This window comes from Chelonoidis abingdonii, chromosome 23 (genome assembly GCF_003597395.2).
Source record: "Chelonoidis abingdonii isolate Lonesome George chromosome 23, CheloAbing_2.0, whole genome shotgun sequence".
NCBI classification, from domain to species: Eukaryota; Metazoa; Chordata; order Testudines; family Testudinidae; genus Chelonoidis; species Chelonoidis abingdonii.
This window is the reverse complement of record NC_133791.1, coordinates 12,206,722-12,221,080: the sequence shown is the minus strand read 5'-3', so window position 1 is coordinate 12,221,080 and position 14,359 is coordinate 12,206,722. Positions and strand designations below refer to the sequence as shown.

Genomic DNA, 14,359 nt, shown 5'->3' with positions numbered 1-14,359 from the left:
ACACGGAGGGGCAGAGGATGCTGAGTGCTCCAAGGAGAGACCCAGGAGGTGAAGACGTGTGAGCTTCTTGCCCTGAACAAGTCTGCTCCAAGGGAGAGGAGGCTCCCCAAAGTCCTGACTGGCTTTGTGGGGAGCAGTTCCAGAGCATCGCCTGGGGACTCCGTGACAGCCTGCAGGCGGTCTGCCGAAGCCGCGGGACCAGCAGACCCTCCTCAGGCAAGCCGCTGAAGGCAACCTGCCTGCCGCCCTCACAGCGACCAGCAAAGCGCCCCCCGTGGCTTGCTGCCCCAGGCACGCGCTTGGCGTGTTGGTACCTGGAGCCACCCCTGGACACGAGACAGGGTTTGCAAGGGGAGCGCCGATGCCCTGCGGCTATTCATCCCATCCCTGCCATGCAGAAGCAGTGAAGGGCTGCCCCCATCCAACCCTTAGGAACTCTCACCTGAGCAGGTGACGCAGGAGATGCCCTCTGCGCTCAGGTTGTACTTGAGGTCCAGGAGCACCTGGATGTTGGTGTCGGGCCGGAACAGGAGAGGAGCGCGGCTAGCTGGGCGGAGGCGGCTAGCGAAGAATATGGACAGGATCAGGACCATGACAAAGAGCCCTGCAATGAGAGACGCGGCCAGCATGTGGGACTCTGCACACACAGAGCTCTCATCCACCCGGTCTCCCCAGGGGCTGGCCATAGAGCGGCACCCAGGGGAGCAGGGTGCCGTGGGATTCCCCAGGCTAGCAGGGAAGCGACGGGTGCAGGATGCCCAGCTGCAGAGAGTGAGCCTAATGCCATTCAGAACATGGCAGCACCAGGTCTTCCCTAAATGTAAGGTGGCTGGCAAAGCCCAGGGGAAGTGCTGTGCCAGTGGGGAAAGGGCAGTGTTATCTGCCGTACACAGAGCTGTGAAAGTGGCAGAGACAGAGCAGGATCTCAGGCCACTGTCATTCCCCTGGGAGAGCAGGAGGAGGTGAGATCTATGTCCCATGTGCCTGTCAGAGGGACGAGGCCTCTTCTCCTCACCGTTAAGGCTAAAGAATTCTGGGAGCGCTGCCCAATTAAGCACCCTAAGGGAGAGTGTCCCTCTGGCCATTCTTACCCACAATCACCCATCTGCTCTTCCCCGCAGACCACAGTGCCCAGTGCTGGAGGAGCTCCTGCAGATGGGCGATCAAGTGACCCTTCCTGACCTTCTCGGCCGGAAGCTGCAAGTTCTCTGGCAGCGCCGACGCCAAGGGCACATCCCCCATTTCCAGAGCCACTAGGGAAGAAAAGACGAAAGGCAGGCTCAGAGCTTGGCTCGGCCCCCCAGCCCCTCGCAGGGGCACAGAGCAAAGAACCAAGGAGAGTGAGAAAGGCAGGTCCTCCTGGAGCCCAGAGCAGTCAGGCAGATGGACAGACTAGGGGCCACTTCGAATTTCACTGAGTCCTGCGCCCTTCAGTGCATCAAAGCCACTGGCCAGGCTGGACCAGGAGCCAGAGCCGAGCAAGGCAGTGACTTAAAGCTCCTCTTACGAATAGACGTATGTGCCCAGCAAGTCGCTACCTGCTGCTCTCATCTCTACTGTGGTAGCCGCTATAGGCACCGCACAAACTCTTACAAGGGAAGCTGACGGAGGGTGGGGGGCACAGAGGTGCAGGGAGGTGAAGCTGCTGCCCAAGGACATGCGGCGGGTCAATGGCAGGAAAAGAAGCCCTTGTCTAGTGCCCTATTCACTTGGGCACGTTGCACACTGCTAAGGAGAGCAAGCAGCAGCCCTCTGAGACACTTGGGTTGGAGGAACCCCCTACAAAGGCTGGGGTGCTGATCTGAAGTATCCAAACCTCTGGAGACTGCAAGGCAGGGCTGGAGGATTTCTGTTCTGGCTTAGGATGCCCTGTTAACACCCTGTCTCTCTTGGGGTTTAGCATTTCCACGGTTACTACCGGTCAGAACCAAGAAAGAGGGGAAAAATGTTACATTCCATTTTCTTTCAAACCTCCTAATACATTTGGCATCAGTGTAGCCCCTGGGTGAAGGTTTGGGTGAGTTCTTAAATGGGAATAAATAACTCAACAGGTCTATAGGATCTCCAAGCCCTTTAACACCATTTCAACTGAGTCTCGCAGCACCCTCATGAAACAGGGAAGCACCATTATCCTCTTTTTTCAGACTGGGAAACTGAGGCACAAAGAGGGTCTGCAACTTACCCAAGATCACACATTTAAACCAGAGGCAAAACTGGAAACAGACCCCAGCTGCCCTGAGTCCAAATCCTATGCTTTAGGCTGGTTCTTTCCCCCACTTTGGTCTGAACTCTGCCATCAATACAGCACGGATGGATCCAGGCAGGATCTGACCTGGCATGTCCTGTGTAGCAGGGAACTTATCAACCTATGTGTCTCCCTGTTACGGAATCACCCCCAATGAAACCCATGGCCACAAACGACCAAGTAGGAAATGAGTCCCCATCCTGCAAAAGTACCGACACCCTCTGTTCCCACTGCCTGTGCTGGGTGTGGGTCACTCAGTGCTTGGCAGCATCCAGCCCTATAGAAAGCAAAGCAATCTGTGATGCAGAATGTTGGGGTTCAGTAGGAACCCCATCACAATCCCTAGCACCTTTACAAGGAAACGGTGATCCCTCCACCCCTCTTCCACCAATACAACCTGGTCCCCCCTGTACCCTCACACCCCAGGGTGCCACCCCCAGGGCTTTTCCGAGGCAGCAGACACTCCAGTCTCTTTAACATGGCAGGAGAATGGTAGCATCCAATTTTCATCCAGACAGCCACATGCTGCTTCTGTGCCAAGAAGCATCAGCCTCTCATCTGCAAGTGGCAAGATGGAGCTTTCTCCTGTGGGGTTGCAGAGGGCATCAGGTGCCTTCCGGCAGCCCCAGCACACCACATGGGGCCTCCGCGCAGGGTCACGTCCTTGCCTCATTCACAAGTTGCCTAGGGCCCAACAGGAAACTGTCTTTCTGTATAGTATGGTCCAGAGACGTGGAGGAAGAGCTATTTCCATAAATTACCATCCTGTGCGGCTCTGACATATTGAGGAGGCTCGGCCCTTGCAGCGGGAGCCCAGCAGCATGTTAAGAGCAGCCTGACCTCTGTTTGTTCTGGGACTGGTGAATTCACCAGCACGGGGCAAGATGAAAGGAGTAGGATTTGCAGGTGGAGGAGGGTTAAACCTGTCCTAAGGAGACAGCTGCATTGTACCTCCCATCTCCCTGGTCACCAGGCCAAGCCTGCTGCTATCCCCGAGGGTCTGTGTCTGATGGGGACTCTCCAGAGCTCGGGGCTGCAGTTTCAGCCAGGCAGCGCTAACAGCCAGCTTTAAAAATCCAAGGATGAGAGGCCTTTCCCAGTAAGATACCCTTCGCTCCAGCCAGGGCTAATCAGACAGTCTGGTCATTAAGGCATAGCAGTGCCACCAGGACTCGTGAGTTCTCTTCCCAGTTCTGAGCTCATGCAAGTCACTGCCCTACACCTTGCCTCAGTTTCCCCACCTAGAAAGTAGGAATAATTGTAATGACCTGCCTCATGAGTGGCTGTGAGGCTCAACTACCTATGTGTGTGAAGTGCTCCGAGGCCTCAGGCACCAGGCACTGAAGAATGACAAAGTACCTTTACTCACACATGCTCACCCAATGTTACATTAAAGACTACAGAGATTAATTGGATTTTAATTGAATATTGCCTTGCATGAGGGAGGATTGTACTGCCCAGGTGCTCTAGCCAGATGTTTCCTGGGTCCCTTCATAGGGTATTTAGTTATTCTGGCCAAAACTGGATCCGAATTGGACTCCTGAGGAATAATAACGTCATGCCTCAAGTGACATCCAGCCAAGAACCCACAGGCATCAGCAAATTCAGATTCACAGCATCCTGGGAGGTAGCAAAGGATAATTAGCTCCAGTTCACACATGGGGAAACCGAGGCACAGAGCAGCCCAGTGGTCACCTGGCAGGCCAGTGGCAGAGCCAGGAGCAGAACCCAGGACTGCCACTCCCTCAGGGGAGGCTCCTTGTCCCTGGATTCTGAACACCTACCTGGCTCCTCCTCCACGCTGAGCAATGGGATGTCATCATCGAGGTACGGGAGCGGCCCCTGGCCTGGACCGGCGGCGTCCTCCAAGGCGAGTAACAGGTCATCGGCAATGGGCAAGGTGCTCGTCTTCCCGCACTTCTGACTGCAGCTGCATGGGGAGGAAGGCAGCCAAAGTCAGCAGCTCTGGGCTACGTACCCTGTGAACAGCTGCTGCCTGGTCTCCTTCTGAGAGGAGAGTGACTGTTCCAGTGACATTGCTAGGCCCTCCACTGCCAACACCACGCCAGCCATTTCCACTGCTAATGCGCCAGGGGGGTATCAGGAGCTCGGCTGCTGCTACCAAATCATCAGAGATTGGGCTAGATGTGGGGCAGGGGTTACCCAAGTGCTTCTGCTCTTCATCACCCAGCTAAGGAATTAAACCTGGCTAGTTGCTGTGCCACATCCGAGAGGGGGGAAGGGGAAGGCGCACAGACTTACAGACACAAATCTGCATCACCGTGTCCCCAGGGCTGGACTGTCCCTCTGCAGGGCCTGCATGTCTCAGTCTGCAGATTAGATCCTGGGACAAGTTCTCTGCAGGCGTAAGTGAGGCAAACTCCATGGAAGTCAATGGGCTGCACCCACTGATGTCAGCTGGGAACCTGGCTCCTCTGATTATAAATCTGGAGTCACTCTGCGGCAGTCACCCTGGGTCTATCTACTGGATACACCAGCAGAAACATCATTCAAATCCAGCCCTTGACTCCTGGCCTGATCCCGAAGATAGAGAATAAACCTCCCCTCCCGTAAGGGCTGAATCCTGCTGGCAGCAGAGTTCTGAGGTCAGAGTGCGCCACTTTCACTGCCCAGGAGGCTGGAGGCTTGTGGGGCAAAGGGTGTTGCTAGAGGAGAGGCACACGACTGGCTGGGATGCATGGCACTCACAGTGCTGGACAGGGCCTGGTGCCCATATGCAACAGCACTTTTGATGCATTGGTTGCAACACCTGTAGCTCAGGTCTGGAGAGGAAGCCTGAAGAGGCTGCAGCTGCTTTGCGACAGCCAGTTCTGAACTCGGGCCCACAATGCACTGCCTCGCAACAGGGCTGAGCACTGCGCAATAGGCGTTTCCGAATTCCCAAAATACAGCGGTACAACTACAGCCACAAGGTGCCCTATGTCTGGATGCACCGTGTGGATGCACTAACCCATGGCTAGGACGACCTAGGCAACCGCTGCTCCCTGAAATCAATGCCCAGGCTGTGGTTTCCTTGCCTGGCACAGGCAGGCTGCTGTGGGGGAGACAGGAAGAGCCCACACCCTGCTGCTGATCGAAAGCCCCGCGAGGGCTCTCACCTGGTCTGACAGGAGCTTTCCAGTGGAGACACGTAGAGGGTCCATATTCCAAGAGCAGCCGGCATGGTGAACAGCACGGCCACCCAGCAGCAGGACACAATCAGCGACATGAAGAGACCAAAGTCGTGCACGGCCGGAATCTGCAGAGAGAACTCTCAGCTAGGGCAGAGGAGATGGATCCCGGAGACCTTCCAGCAACATAATGGAGGGAAGCGAACCCAAGAGGAGCCTGAGGGCGGGAACACTGGCCACTTCATGCTGCCCAAAGGCCATGGAGCCAGCTGCCCCTGGTGAAAGCTGACTGCTCAGCTGGCACCAGCCTGGGGCGCAGCCGATGGGTGGCACTTGATCGTTTGGCATTGCAGACGCTGCCCAGGCAGTCGGGGTGTTCATGGGGCAGGGGTCTACTGCATTGCTAACAGGCCAGGGAAGCTCTCCCATGTATCTGGCCCTGTGCACATGCAGGAGAGGGAGGCACAGCTCTCCCCAGTGGCTCAGGGAAGACCCAATTCAATTCCCTCCCTGTGCTTGGTGAGCACAGGGCTGGCAGGGACAGCAGCACCAGTGTGCACAAAGCAGAAGGAAAACCTGGGGTGGAATATGCTGGGATTCCTCCCTCTGCAGTTCAGGCCCCAGAGCTCCCCTGTTTGGCAGATGGGACCTGAGTCTGGAAGGGAGAAGTTCCCGATCTGTTTGTGGAGGGACCCTGTGACCCTTAGACATGCCAGTTCTGCTTCCCACTGAGCCTCCCTTCCCAGCTGGAAGAGCCAGAACAGGAGAGCCAGGCGTAGATGACAACGTTAACAACATGCCCCATTTGCCTCCCAGGTCCAGCACATTGCACGTGCCACAAGCCTTGGGAACAGGAGTCCCAGCACGTCAGCTGAGCTCCAGCTCCCTGCAAAGCTGTACGGCTCAAAGCCCCAGGATAGCCACAGGCCCAGGGCAACAGAGCTGGCCTGGAGTGAATCAGTCTCAACGGGGAGAGCACATGAGGAGCATCTACATGAGCCTGAGAGCTCAGGGAGTCTCCCTCCAGAGCAGAGGAACTGCTGAAAGGCAAGGGGTGATGCCTTCTAGCAGGCGGCTGTGACCTCAGGGGGGGCTGCTGCAAAGCCCTGGCGCACCTGCGAGAAGATGTTGGCGGCATAGGCCGCGGCCGTGGTCAAGGAGGTGAAGAAGGTGGCCTTCCCTGCCGTCTGGATGGTGTGGATCATGCGCAGCTGCAGGTCCTTCAGGTGGGTGGCTTGGCGGTAGGTGTTTATGAAGACAAAGACGTCATCGACACCTGGGGGGGCAATAGAGGGGGCAGAAATGCTGCTCGCACTGGGGAGAGATGCCTGGGGCCAGATCCTCAGTGGGCGTGTAAGGCATCACAGCTCTGCTGAAGTCAGTGCGGCTAGACAAACTCACAGTAGCTGGGAACCTGGTCCACCAAAGTCTAAGCTCACTGTCGAGCCTGCGCCTCCCGCCACCTGTCGCCCAGGGAGGCCAGGGCAGCCCGTGCTGCAGGCTGGCGTGGGCGGGGAACAGAGCAAAGGAAAGAAGCTAGGAAAGACTTACCAATCCCCACTATGACAAAGGCGGCCACGCCATTGAGGATGCCCAGGTACTGGACCCCGAACACCACGTGGTACAGGAACAGCGCCACCAGGCAGCTCAGCCCGATGCTGGCCAGGCCAAAGAAAGACAGGAACACTGTGGGAGGAGAGCGACTCTAGAAATCTCGGCACAGGAACTGGCTGGGCTGCAATCCCCGTCCTGCCCATAGGGTGTGGGCATCTGGCCTGCTCCCGCCCCAGGCAGAGTTTTGACCTGGCCGGGGGCATCTTGGTCAGGAGGGAGGGATTCTGGCCTCTGCTGGCTGGGGCAAGGCCTAGTGATGTTTCCAAAGATGGGTGGTGGTTTTGAGGTGTCATGGGCCTGATATCCAGAGGTGCTGAGCACCCACCTCTCCTGCAAGTGTTAGTGGGGGCTGCGGGCATTCAGCACCTCTGGAAATTAGATGCATGGAGTCTCAGTTCAGGCACTCAAAGTCAGAGGCTGTTATTGACCAGGTCAGCCTAAGTGCCTCCTCAGCGGTGGGGAGGGTCCAGGACCACACAATGGGACATGGAGTCTTCCACTTCCCACCAGTTCGACTCATCCAGATCAGTAGGGAAAGGGTCCCGATCTGGATCTCCATTACACTGGGGTAAATCTATACCAGCTCAGTTGAAGTGAGTGGAGTTATTCCAGATTTACACCAGTTAGTGAGTAGAGAAGCTGCTTCTCAATTGGTCACATCCACTCAAGGGAGCCCTTCCACGGCTTCCCCACCTCCACCAGCCCTCCCCTGAAAATCTCTGCCTTGGACAATTCGGGTTGTGTCTCTGCAGCCATAGGAGGCCCTGCTACTCTGCCTAACAGGGGAAGCGCATTCTTGAGCAGGCTGGAGAATGACCTGCCCAGGGACTCTCCTGGGACCTGAGGCAGGGACTCCATCAGGCTGCTCACTGCAGACTTTGCCCTGCTTTAGAGAAGGGAAGGAGGGTTTGAATGCAACCTACCCGAGCAAGACGTGAGGATATAGACCAAAACCGCTATGCAGCTACTGCTGATGAAGGCCAGCAGCATGTCGTTACTGAAGGTCCTCCTCACTTCATAGTCAAACAAATCCGTCCCACCGTACAGCACCTGCACTTTGCTGGGGTGGGGAGAGTGAGGGAGAAGGCACAGAGGAGAATATACAGTGAGCAAGGCCAGAGGATCGAACCACAGGCATCTCCTCCAAAACCAGAGGGAGGTCACGCTTGCGAAGCACCCAGGAAGCCACTGTGCGACTGGATCAAGTCAGATTGCAAAGGAGGGGTGGCCGAGGTTTGCATCAGGAGAGCAGGTCGCACATTTTTAAAATTCCTCCAGTGCATTGTGGTCAGAGGTGTTAATAGAGTTCTCGCTATCAGCAAACAGCTCCGGAAGCTTCCAAAGCCAATCCCATCTGGAATTTTAAATCACTGCTTATTATATTAAGCACAGATGTAATAACTAGAGGGTGCAGGCAAAGCTCAGGCCTGTGAACCGCTGCATGATTTACCAGCCTCTGCTGCTGGCAACTGGTTCTGAGCAGAGGTAATCCGAGATAATTAAAACCAGGAATACAATAGCCCTGCAGCCCAGTAGCATGCCCGTAATCCAGACTTTTTAAAGGCTTACATGCACCCACATCCCTATTTACCTCCCTGCTCCCCATAACTGCAATCCTTCCCCTGTACTGAGAGGAATTTCAGAGCTGACCCGCACTGGCTGGATTTCACTTGGCTGATGAAGATCAGAGTCCCCACAGGTCAGGAGTACCGAGATCCAGAGCAGCAGATGGCTGGAGAACGAGAAGTTACACCTGACACAGGCAGGTGGCCTGCTGGAAAGCCCTCTTCCAAGCCGCTGCCTGGCCATCTGGTTCCCTGGGACCACTCCTCCATACTGGCCAGATGAGGTTCCCGCTCCAGGTGCTGGAGCAGGCATGGAACAAAGCCCAAATCCGACCAGCTAGCTCCCAGCAGCACCCCAGGGAAGCAAGCTCCCATTTACAGGGGGAAATCCTGCTCCGGGTAACACTCGCTGGCTCTGCTAGGCTTAGTCATCTTCCTCCAGCCTGACACCAGGAGCAAGTGGAGAGTCAGGTCCTTAAATTGTTAGCTTTAATCAGGGCCGGCTCCAGGCACAAGCTTATCAAGCAGGTGCTTGAGGCGGCAACTCCGGATGGGGGCGGCACTTTCAGGTATTCGGTGGCAATTCAGCGGAGGGCCCCTCACTCCTGCTTGGAGCAAAGGACCTCCTGCTGAATTGCCGCAGATTGTGATCGTGGCTTTTGGGGGGGGTGGGGGGGCTGCTTGGGGCAGCAAAACCCCTGGAGCCGGCCCTGGCTTTAAATTAGACTCATCCACCCCTTTTAACAGGCCAGTACGTCATCAAGGGCCAAATTCAGACCCGGTGGGAACAGAGGCAACTCTGCCAAAGCCCGTGGAATTAGACTGGTGCAGGACGGATGCAAGTGACAGCCCGATGTATCTGTATACACCTCCACCTGACTGAACCAGGCCCTGCAAGGACAGCCTCACCTAGCGCCAGGTTCTGCTGTCAGCTGCATCTGTGCATACCCCCAGGAGCCTCCCAGACTCAGGCCTTGCACCTCCCCCACACACACACGTTGTCCCATGGTAACTGTACTGGTATAGTTAAAACCGTACAAGCGCCCTAGTGTTGATGCAGTTAGAGCTGTATAAAGAGCTACGCCTGTATGGGAAGGGAACTAAGGTGTACTGATGTGAGGCACCCATATACTGGTATACCAGGCCATCCATTGCAGCTACTCCTGATTGACACCCTGGCAGATGAGAGCAGAATCCAGCCCTCTGGACTGGAATACCCTTTGTGTGGGGGAGTAATTCTGCCTGGCTCGTCACAGGAACGGCCGCCCTGGGCTCACTAGCCAAACCCCACGCCAGCTAGCACTGGCCTGAAGCATTAGGTCCTTGCACGGTCTCGTATACGTTGCTGGGGCCAGGAGGTATTAAAGCAAAAAGGAAGGGTGTGCCCATTCATTGCCACATGCTCCAGCACCTGTGGCAAGGGCATTCTGCAGGGAGGAGACCACCGAGGCTGGCCAATGGTCTGAGCCACTCTGCCAAATCCTGCATGCCTCATTCCAATGCTGAGGAGAGCCTCCTAATTAGATTTACCCCGGCAGGGTTCACGGGAGCGTGGCTGCCTGGCTCCTGCATTAACCTCAGAGCCTCGCCCCGCAGCATCAGCGCAAAGTGTAACAGCTGACAGAAGCTGGATTAACCCCTCGTGCACCTAACACACCAGCTGCTCCTCTAATGTAAGTGACAGACAATCTCCCCTGCTCCTCTCCAGTCTTCTCCTCTGCAGGCTGGATACTAAGTCACCCGCTCCGTGCAGGGTCCTCCTGCCTCACCTGGTGGACTGCTTGGCCAGCATGGCCACGTAGGTGACCACAAAGCTCTGGAACTTGCTGCGCTGCTCGTCCCACCTGTCCTCCACCGAGTAATAGTTGGGCAGGGGGGCCCCAAAAAGAATCTCGCTGCGGAGGAGGGAGCTCTTCATGTTCTCTGCCGACAGCCCCTCATCCACATACCAGTAGAACTCGGGGTGGGTCATGGCCAACTCCAGGGACCCTGCGGGAGAGACCACCACAGAACCCTTTAGGTCAAGTTCTTCCAGCTGGGCGCGGCATATGGGGCCAGCCTGACGCTGAAAGAGCCCATGCGCTCTCACCCTCTCTCTCATCAGAGAGCAGCCGGCTCAGTGGGATCTCTACCATCCTCTGCTCTCCCGGCCAGAGAGCCACCTGGACAACCCGGCCTGAGAAGGGGATAGGCCAAGACGAGGGCTTACGGCTGTGACAGCCATCCTGTCTCCACCTGTGCTCAGAGCTAAGGGGTGACCACACCAGTATCAACCACAGCTGCTCTGAACTGGTGGCCTGGAGCTCAGAAACCCCAGGCCCTGTTACCCAGAGGCTCCTGAATGCAGCAATCTGAGAAGCCCACAACGGGAAGATGGAGCCAAACATTCCCCGTGGGAGATTGGGGGCGGGGTCATTAGGGAATCTTGCCTCTGCTGCAGTCCCACGGGATCAGGATAAGGAAGCCGGGAGTGGTATCCTATAGGGTGGGATGCACTAGCCAGAGTGGGACCCTATGCAGCATCGTATATCACACAGGCCAAAGGCCACCATTGATCGTAGGGTTGCCGTGGTGAATAGAGCGTGCGGCTCCTGCTCCACCCAACTCAGGTGAGGCGCTGGGATTCCCGTGCATGCTGGAAAACAGGGTCCTACAGCATGGAGAGCACATTTCTTCCAGGGCACTGCAACAAATCGAGCCGAGTGGCTCCGAGTCACAAATCCGTGAATTCCAGGTTGCAATGAGTCCAGCAGCAAGGACCAAGGGCCTATTTTGGAGCAGATAACGGGTAGCAGAGCTGCTGCTCGCAATGGCGCAGATGGAGTAAATCACTTGCCTGCTCCCTGTATGCTGCTCTGGCTGGCTTTCAATCGGCAGCATATGCCTGGGAGACAGATGGAAGCTGCTTCCCACAACCACATCCCTCCCACGGACTAGCAGTGATTCACTTCCAGCTACCTTGAAACCCTCCCCTGCAGGAGGGGCTGCAGCCGCACAGGCAGCAGGCGTAGGCTAGCCAGCCTGAGCACATACCTAGGGGGTCCAGGAGGGCTGGTACTCGGGACAGTTAGCCCTTGCTCCCCGGGGTCATGCAGCTACACTACAGTGCGAGCGCTTCTCCATGAGCTGGGAATCACCCCCGCCCCAGCTCCAAGTGTAGACGTAGTCACAGACAGGAGACTCTCCAAGGCAAAACGATTGTCTGTACAGGGCCTAGCACAGAGGGCCCCTGATCTCTGACTGGGATTCCTAGGCGCTGTGATAATCGCTAGCAGCGGGTCCAGGGCCCATGGTATGACTTGGGGATTGGGCAGATGATGGAGGGGACAGAGGGCCTGATTCCCCATCGCTCTGCACCTTGCACTGCCATTGACACAGGTGCAATTACAGCAGAAGGGCAGCCACTTTGCACTGGCATTCATGACAATACGAAGGGCAGGGCGGCAGAGGATCAGGCCAGATAGACTCAGACCCAGAGTCCTTGCCCAGCAGTGCAGGGCTTCTGCCAGATCCCCATCTCAGTGGTACGAAGACTGGTACTAAGTCTGGAAACAGGGACGAGAAGGCAAATTCAGAGTCGGTTTCACCGATCCAGTGACAAACCCACAAGGCCAGGGGCATAACCCCTGAGCCTGGCTGGAAAGGCAAAGGGAGAGCCCCATGCCCTAAAACCCTGAGCTCCCCATTCCTCAGTCCGGCCAAGCCTTCCCAGGGCGGATGGATATCAGCACTACTGTATCTAATCTGGTCGGGCCCACAACATAGGTGCTGTCCAGCCATACAAGGAGACCCGGACCCGGGACACGCCTCAGTCCAAGTCCACCCACCTCCCCGGGCTCACCTTGGATGTCAGCCAGGTCTTGCCCCATGCCATCATAGTAGATCTTGCCTCCTCGTTCGGTGGGGAAGAAGTATGTCATGAGGGAGCTGGGAGGGGAGCAGTAGGAGTAGGAGCCCAAAGGAAGATCCTTCAGGACCTCGTGGGGCTTCCAGCAGAACTCCCGGAAGCGGGGGTGGTCCATGATCTTCCGCTCTATCTCGTGGATGGTGAGCAGGCGCTCAGAGGTGAAGATGTTGTTCTCGGCGTCCCCTCGGGCCAGGAAAATGAGTTCGATGCGCCAGTGGGCATGCGTCTGGGTGTTGGCGCTGACGTAGGTGCTGGAGGAGTCCCAGTGCGGAGCACCCCGGGCGAGGCGGGAGGTTTGGTTCACTGGGCTCCGCCAGGTCTCGAGCCCAGCAGGGCTAGTCCTCTCTCCTCCCACGGGAAGCACCGCACTGCGCTTTGGTCTGGCCCCACTGCCCAGCCGAGAGGCGTTGGGGTGGAGCTGCTGCAGCTCCTCGAAGAGCAGCCTCTGCAGGGTCTCCGAGGTGAAATCGGCCAGGTCCCGGCGGCTCCGGCCCCACGAGCCGAACTGGGACTTGAGGGCCAGGGTGAGCGCATCAAAGCGCTGCGAGGACGCGTGGTTCCTGATCTCGAAGGCATTGTAGGAGATGTCGATATCCAGGGTAGGGTAGTGTAGGAACATGATGATGGCCAGAGCGGCGGGGATGGCACAGCCCAGGAAGAGGATAACACTGGCGCAGCACGGGTTGGTGAAGACCCAGCCAAGCACGTTCCAAAAGCCAGACACCGGCAGCATTGTTGGCAACGGCCTGGGATTCCACTGGCATTTGCCACACAGCTGGGGACCCTCACTCCTCTTCTGGGGGCCAAAGGCAACCTCCTCCTCCTCCTCCTCAAGCCAAGCGTCTTGCAACAAGGGGTCATCCTCAGCATCCATGTCCAGCGCCTGTAGTGAAGGGGGACAGAAACAGGAGTGAGCAGGGCACCCGCAGGATGGAGAGAGCATGGGAAGGAGCTGCGGCTGGGCCCACCAAGGCACCGCAAAGGAGCTGGGGGTGGCAGAGGAATTGTCCCAGATAGCACAGACAGAGTCACAGCAATGACCTAGGTGTGCCAGGCTCAGGGGAGGGATGAAGTCCCAGGCTCCCAGCTCATTCAGGCAGCAGAGAGCCTCTCTATTTTGATGCCCCAGCCTAGACCTTGCTGCTCTGTGGCTACAGCCATGCCAAGCCTGCCTCCTTGCTAAGCTCCCATAGCAACCAAATGCTGGGACCCTGCCCAGCTCCATCCACACCAGGCGCTTCAGACACAGGGATCGAAAGCGGCCTGCACTGCTGTCCCAACTTCCAGCGCTTTGTTCGAGGGGTCCTGCGTGCCTCCAATGACCATCGGCCACAGACCAGAGGAAATCCTCTGGGCACGCAGCCCCCGCCTGCATTGCAGCAGCTGGGCCGTTTCAGTTAGCCGGCCTCCCCTTCATGCCCAGAAATAGTTTATGCCGTCAGATGAACATTGCCAAGGACTCCTCACACTAAGGCTGAGAACCCAGATATTTATAGCCGTGTTATGTATCTTCCCTGACAGTGCGCACAAGCACAATTCATCCTGGTCCTTGGTATCAGTCCCCAAACCTTGCCGACGCAGGGAACGGGCAGCCAGGCAGGAATCTCCTGGGCAACGCGTGAAAAATGCTTCTAACTTCCAGGAGACAATTGCAACACCATGGTCCCCAAAGGCAAAAGCGGCAGGCTGGTTTATCAGCAGTTACCCCAACACTTCGGCCGAGAATTGCCCAGCCTTGGGCCCCCCCCCAACCCCTTGCCATGGGAGTCCGTCGCCAGGGTTTACTGCACGAATTTGCATCCCTTGGTATGGAACAACTGGAAGCTACAAGCAATCCCCATGGCTAGAGCTCTCTGGGGAGCGTGGAGCCTGCTCATGGTGGGGGCAGCGGGGAAGA

At 57.0% G+C, this 14,359-nt stretch overlaps 1 protein-coding gene across 1 annotated transcript in view; it reads right to left on the bottom strand.

Annotated features, from left to right (window-relative positions):
- The window catches only part of DISP3 (dispatched RND transporter family member 3), a 58,542-nt gene that overhangs the window by 17,516 nt on the left and 26,667 nt on the right, over positions 1-14,359 (bottom strand). The window contains exons 2-10 of the mRNA XM_032775428.2: positions 12,397-13,345; positions 10,325-10,544; positions 7,914-8,050; positions 6,928-7,062; positions 6,492-6,652; positions 5,365-5,504; positions 4,030-4,175; positions 1,092-1,253; positions 443-604 (exon numbers count right to left, since the gene is read on the bottom strand). Of these exons, the coding sequence (XP_032631319.1) occupies positions 443-604; positions 1,092-1,253; positions 4,030-4,175; positions 5,365-5,504; positions 6,492-6,652; positions 6,928-7,062; positions 7,914-8,050; positions 10,325-10,544; positions 12,397-13,336 (2,203 nt within the window). The 5' untranslated portion in view covers positions 13,337-13,345. The remainder of the gene's footprint in view (positions 1-442; positions 605-1,091; positions 1,254-4,029; positions 4,176-5,364; positions 5,505-6,491; positions 6,653-6,927; positions 7,063-7,913; positions 8,051-10,324; positions 10,545-12,396; positions 13,346-14,359) is intronic.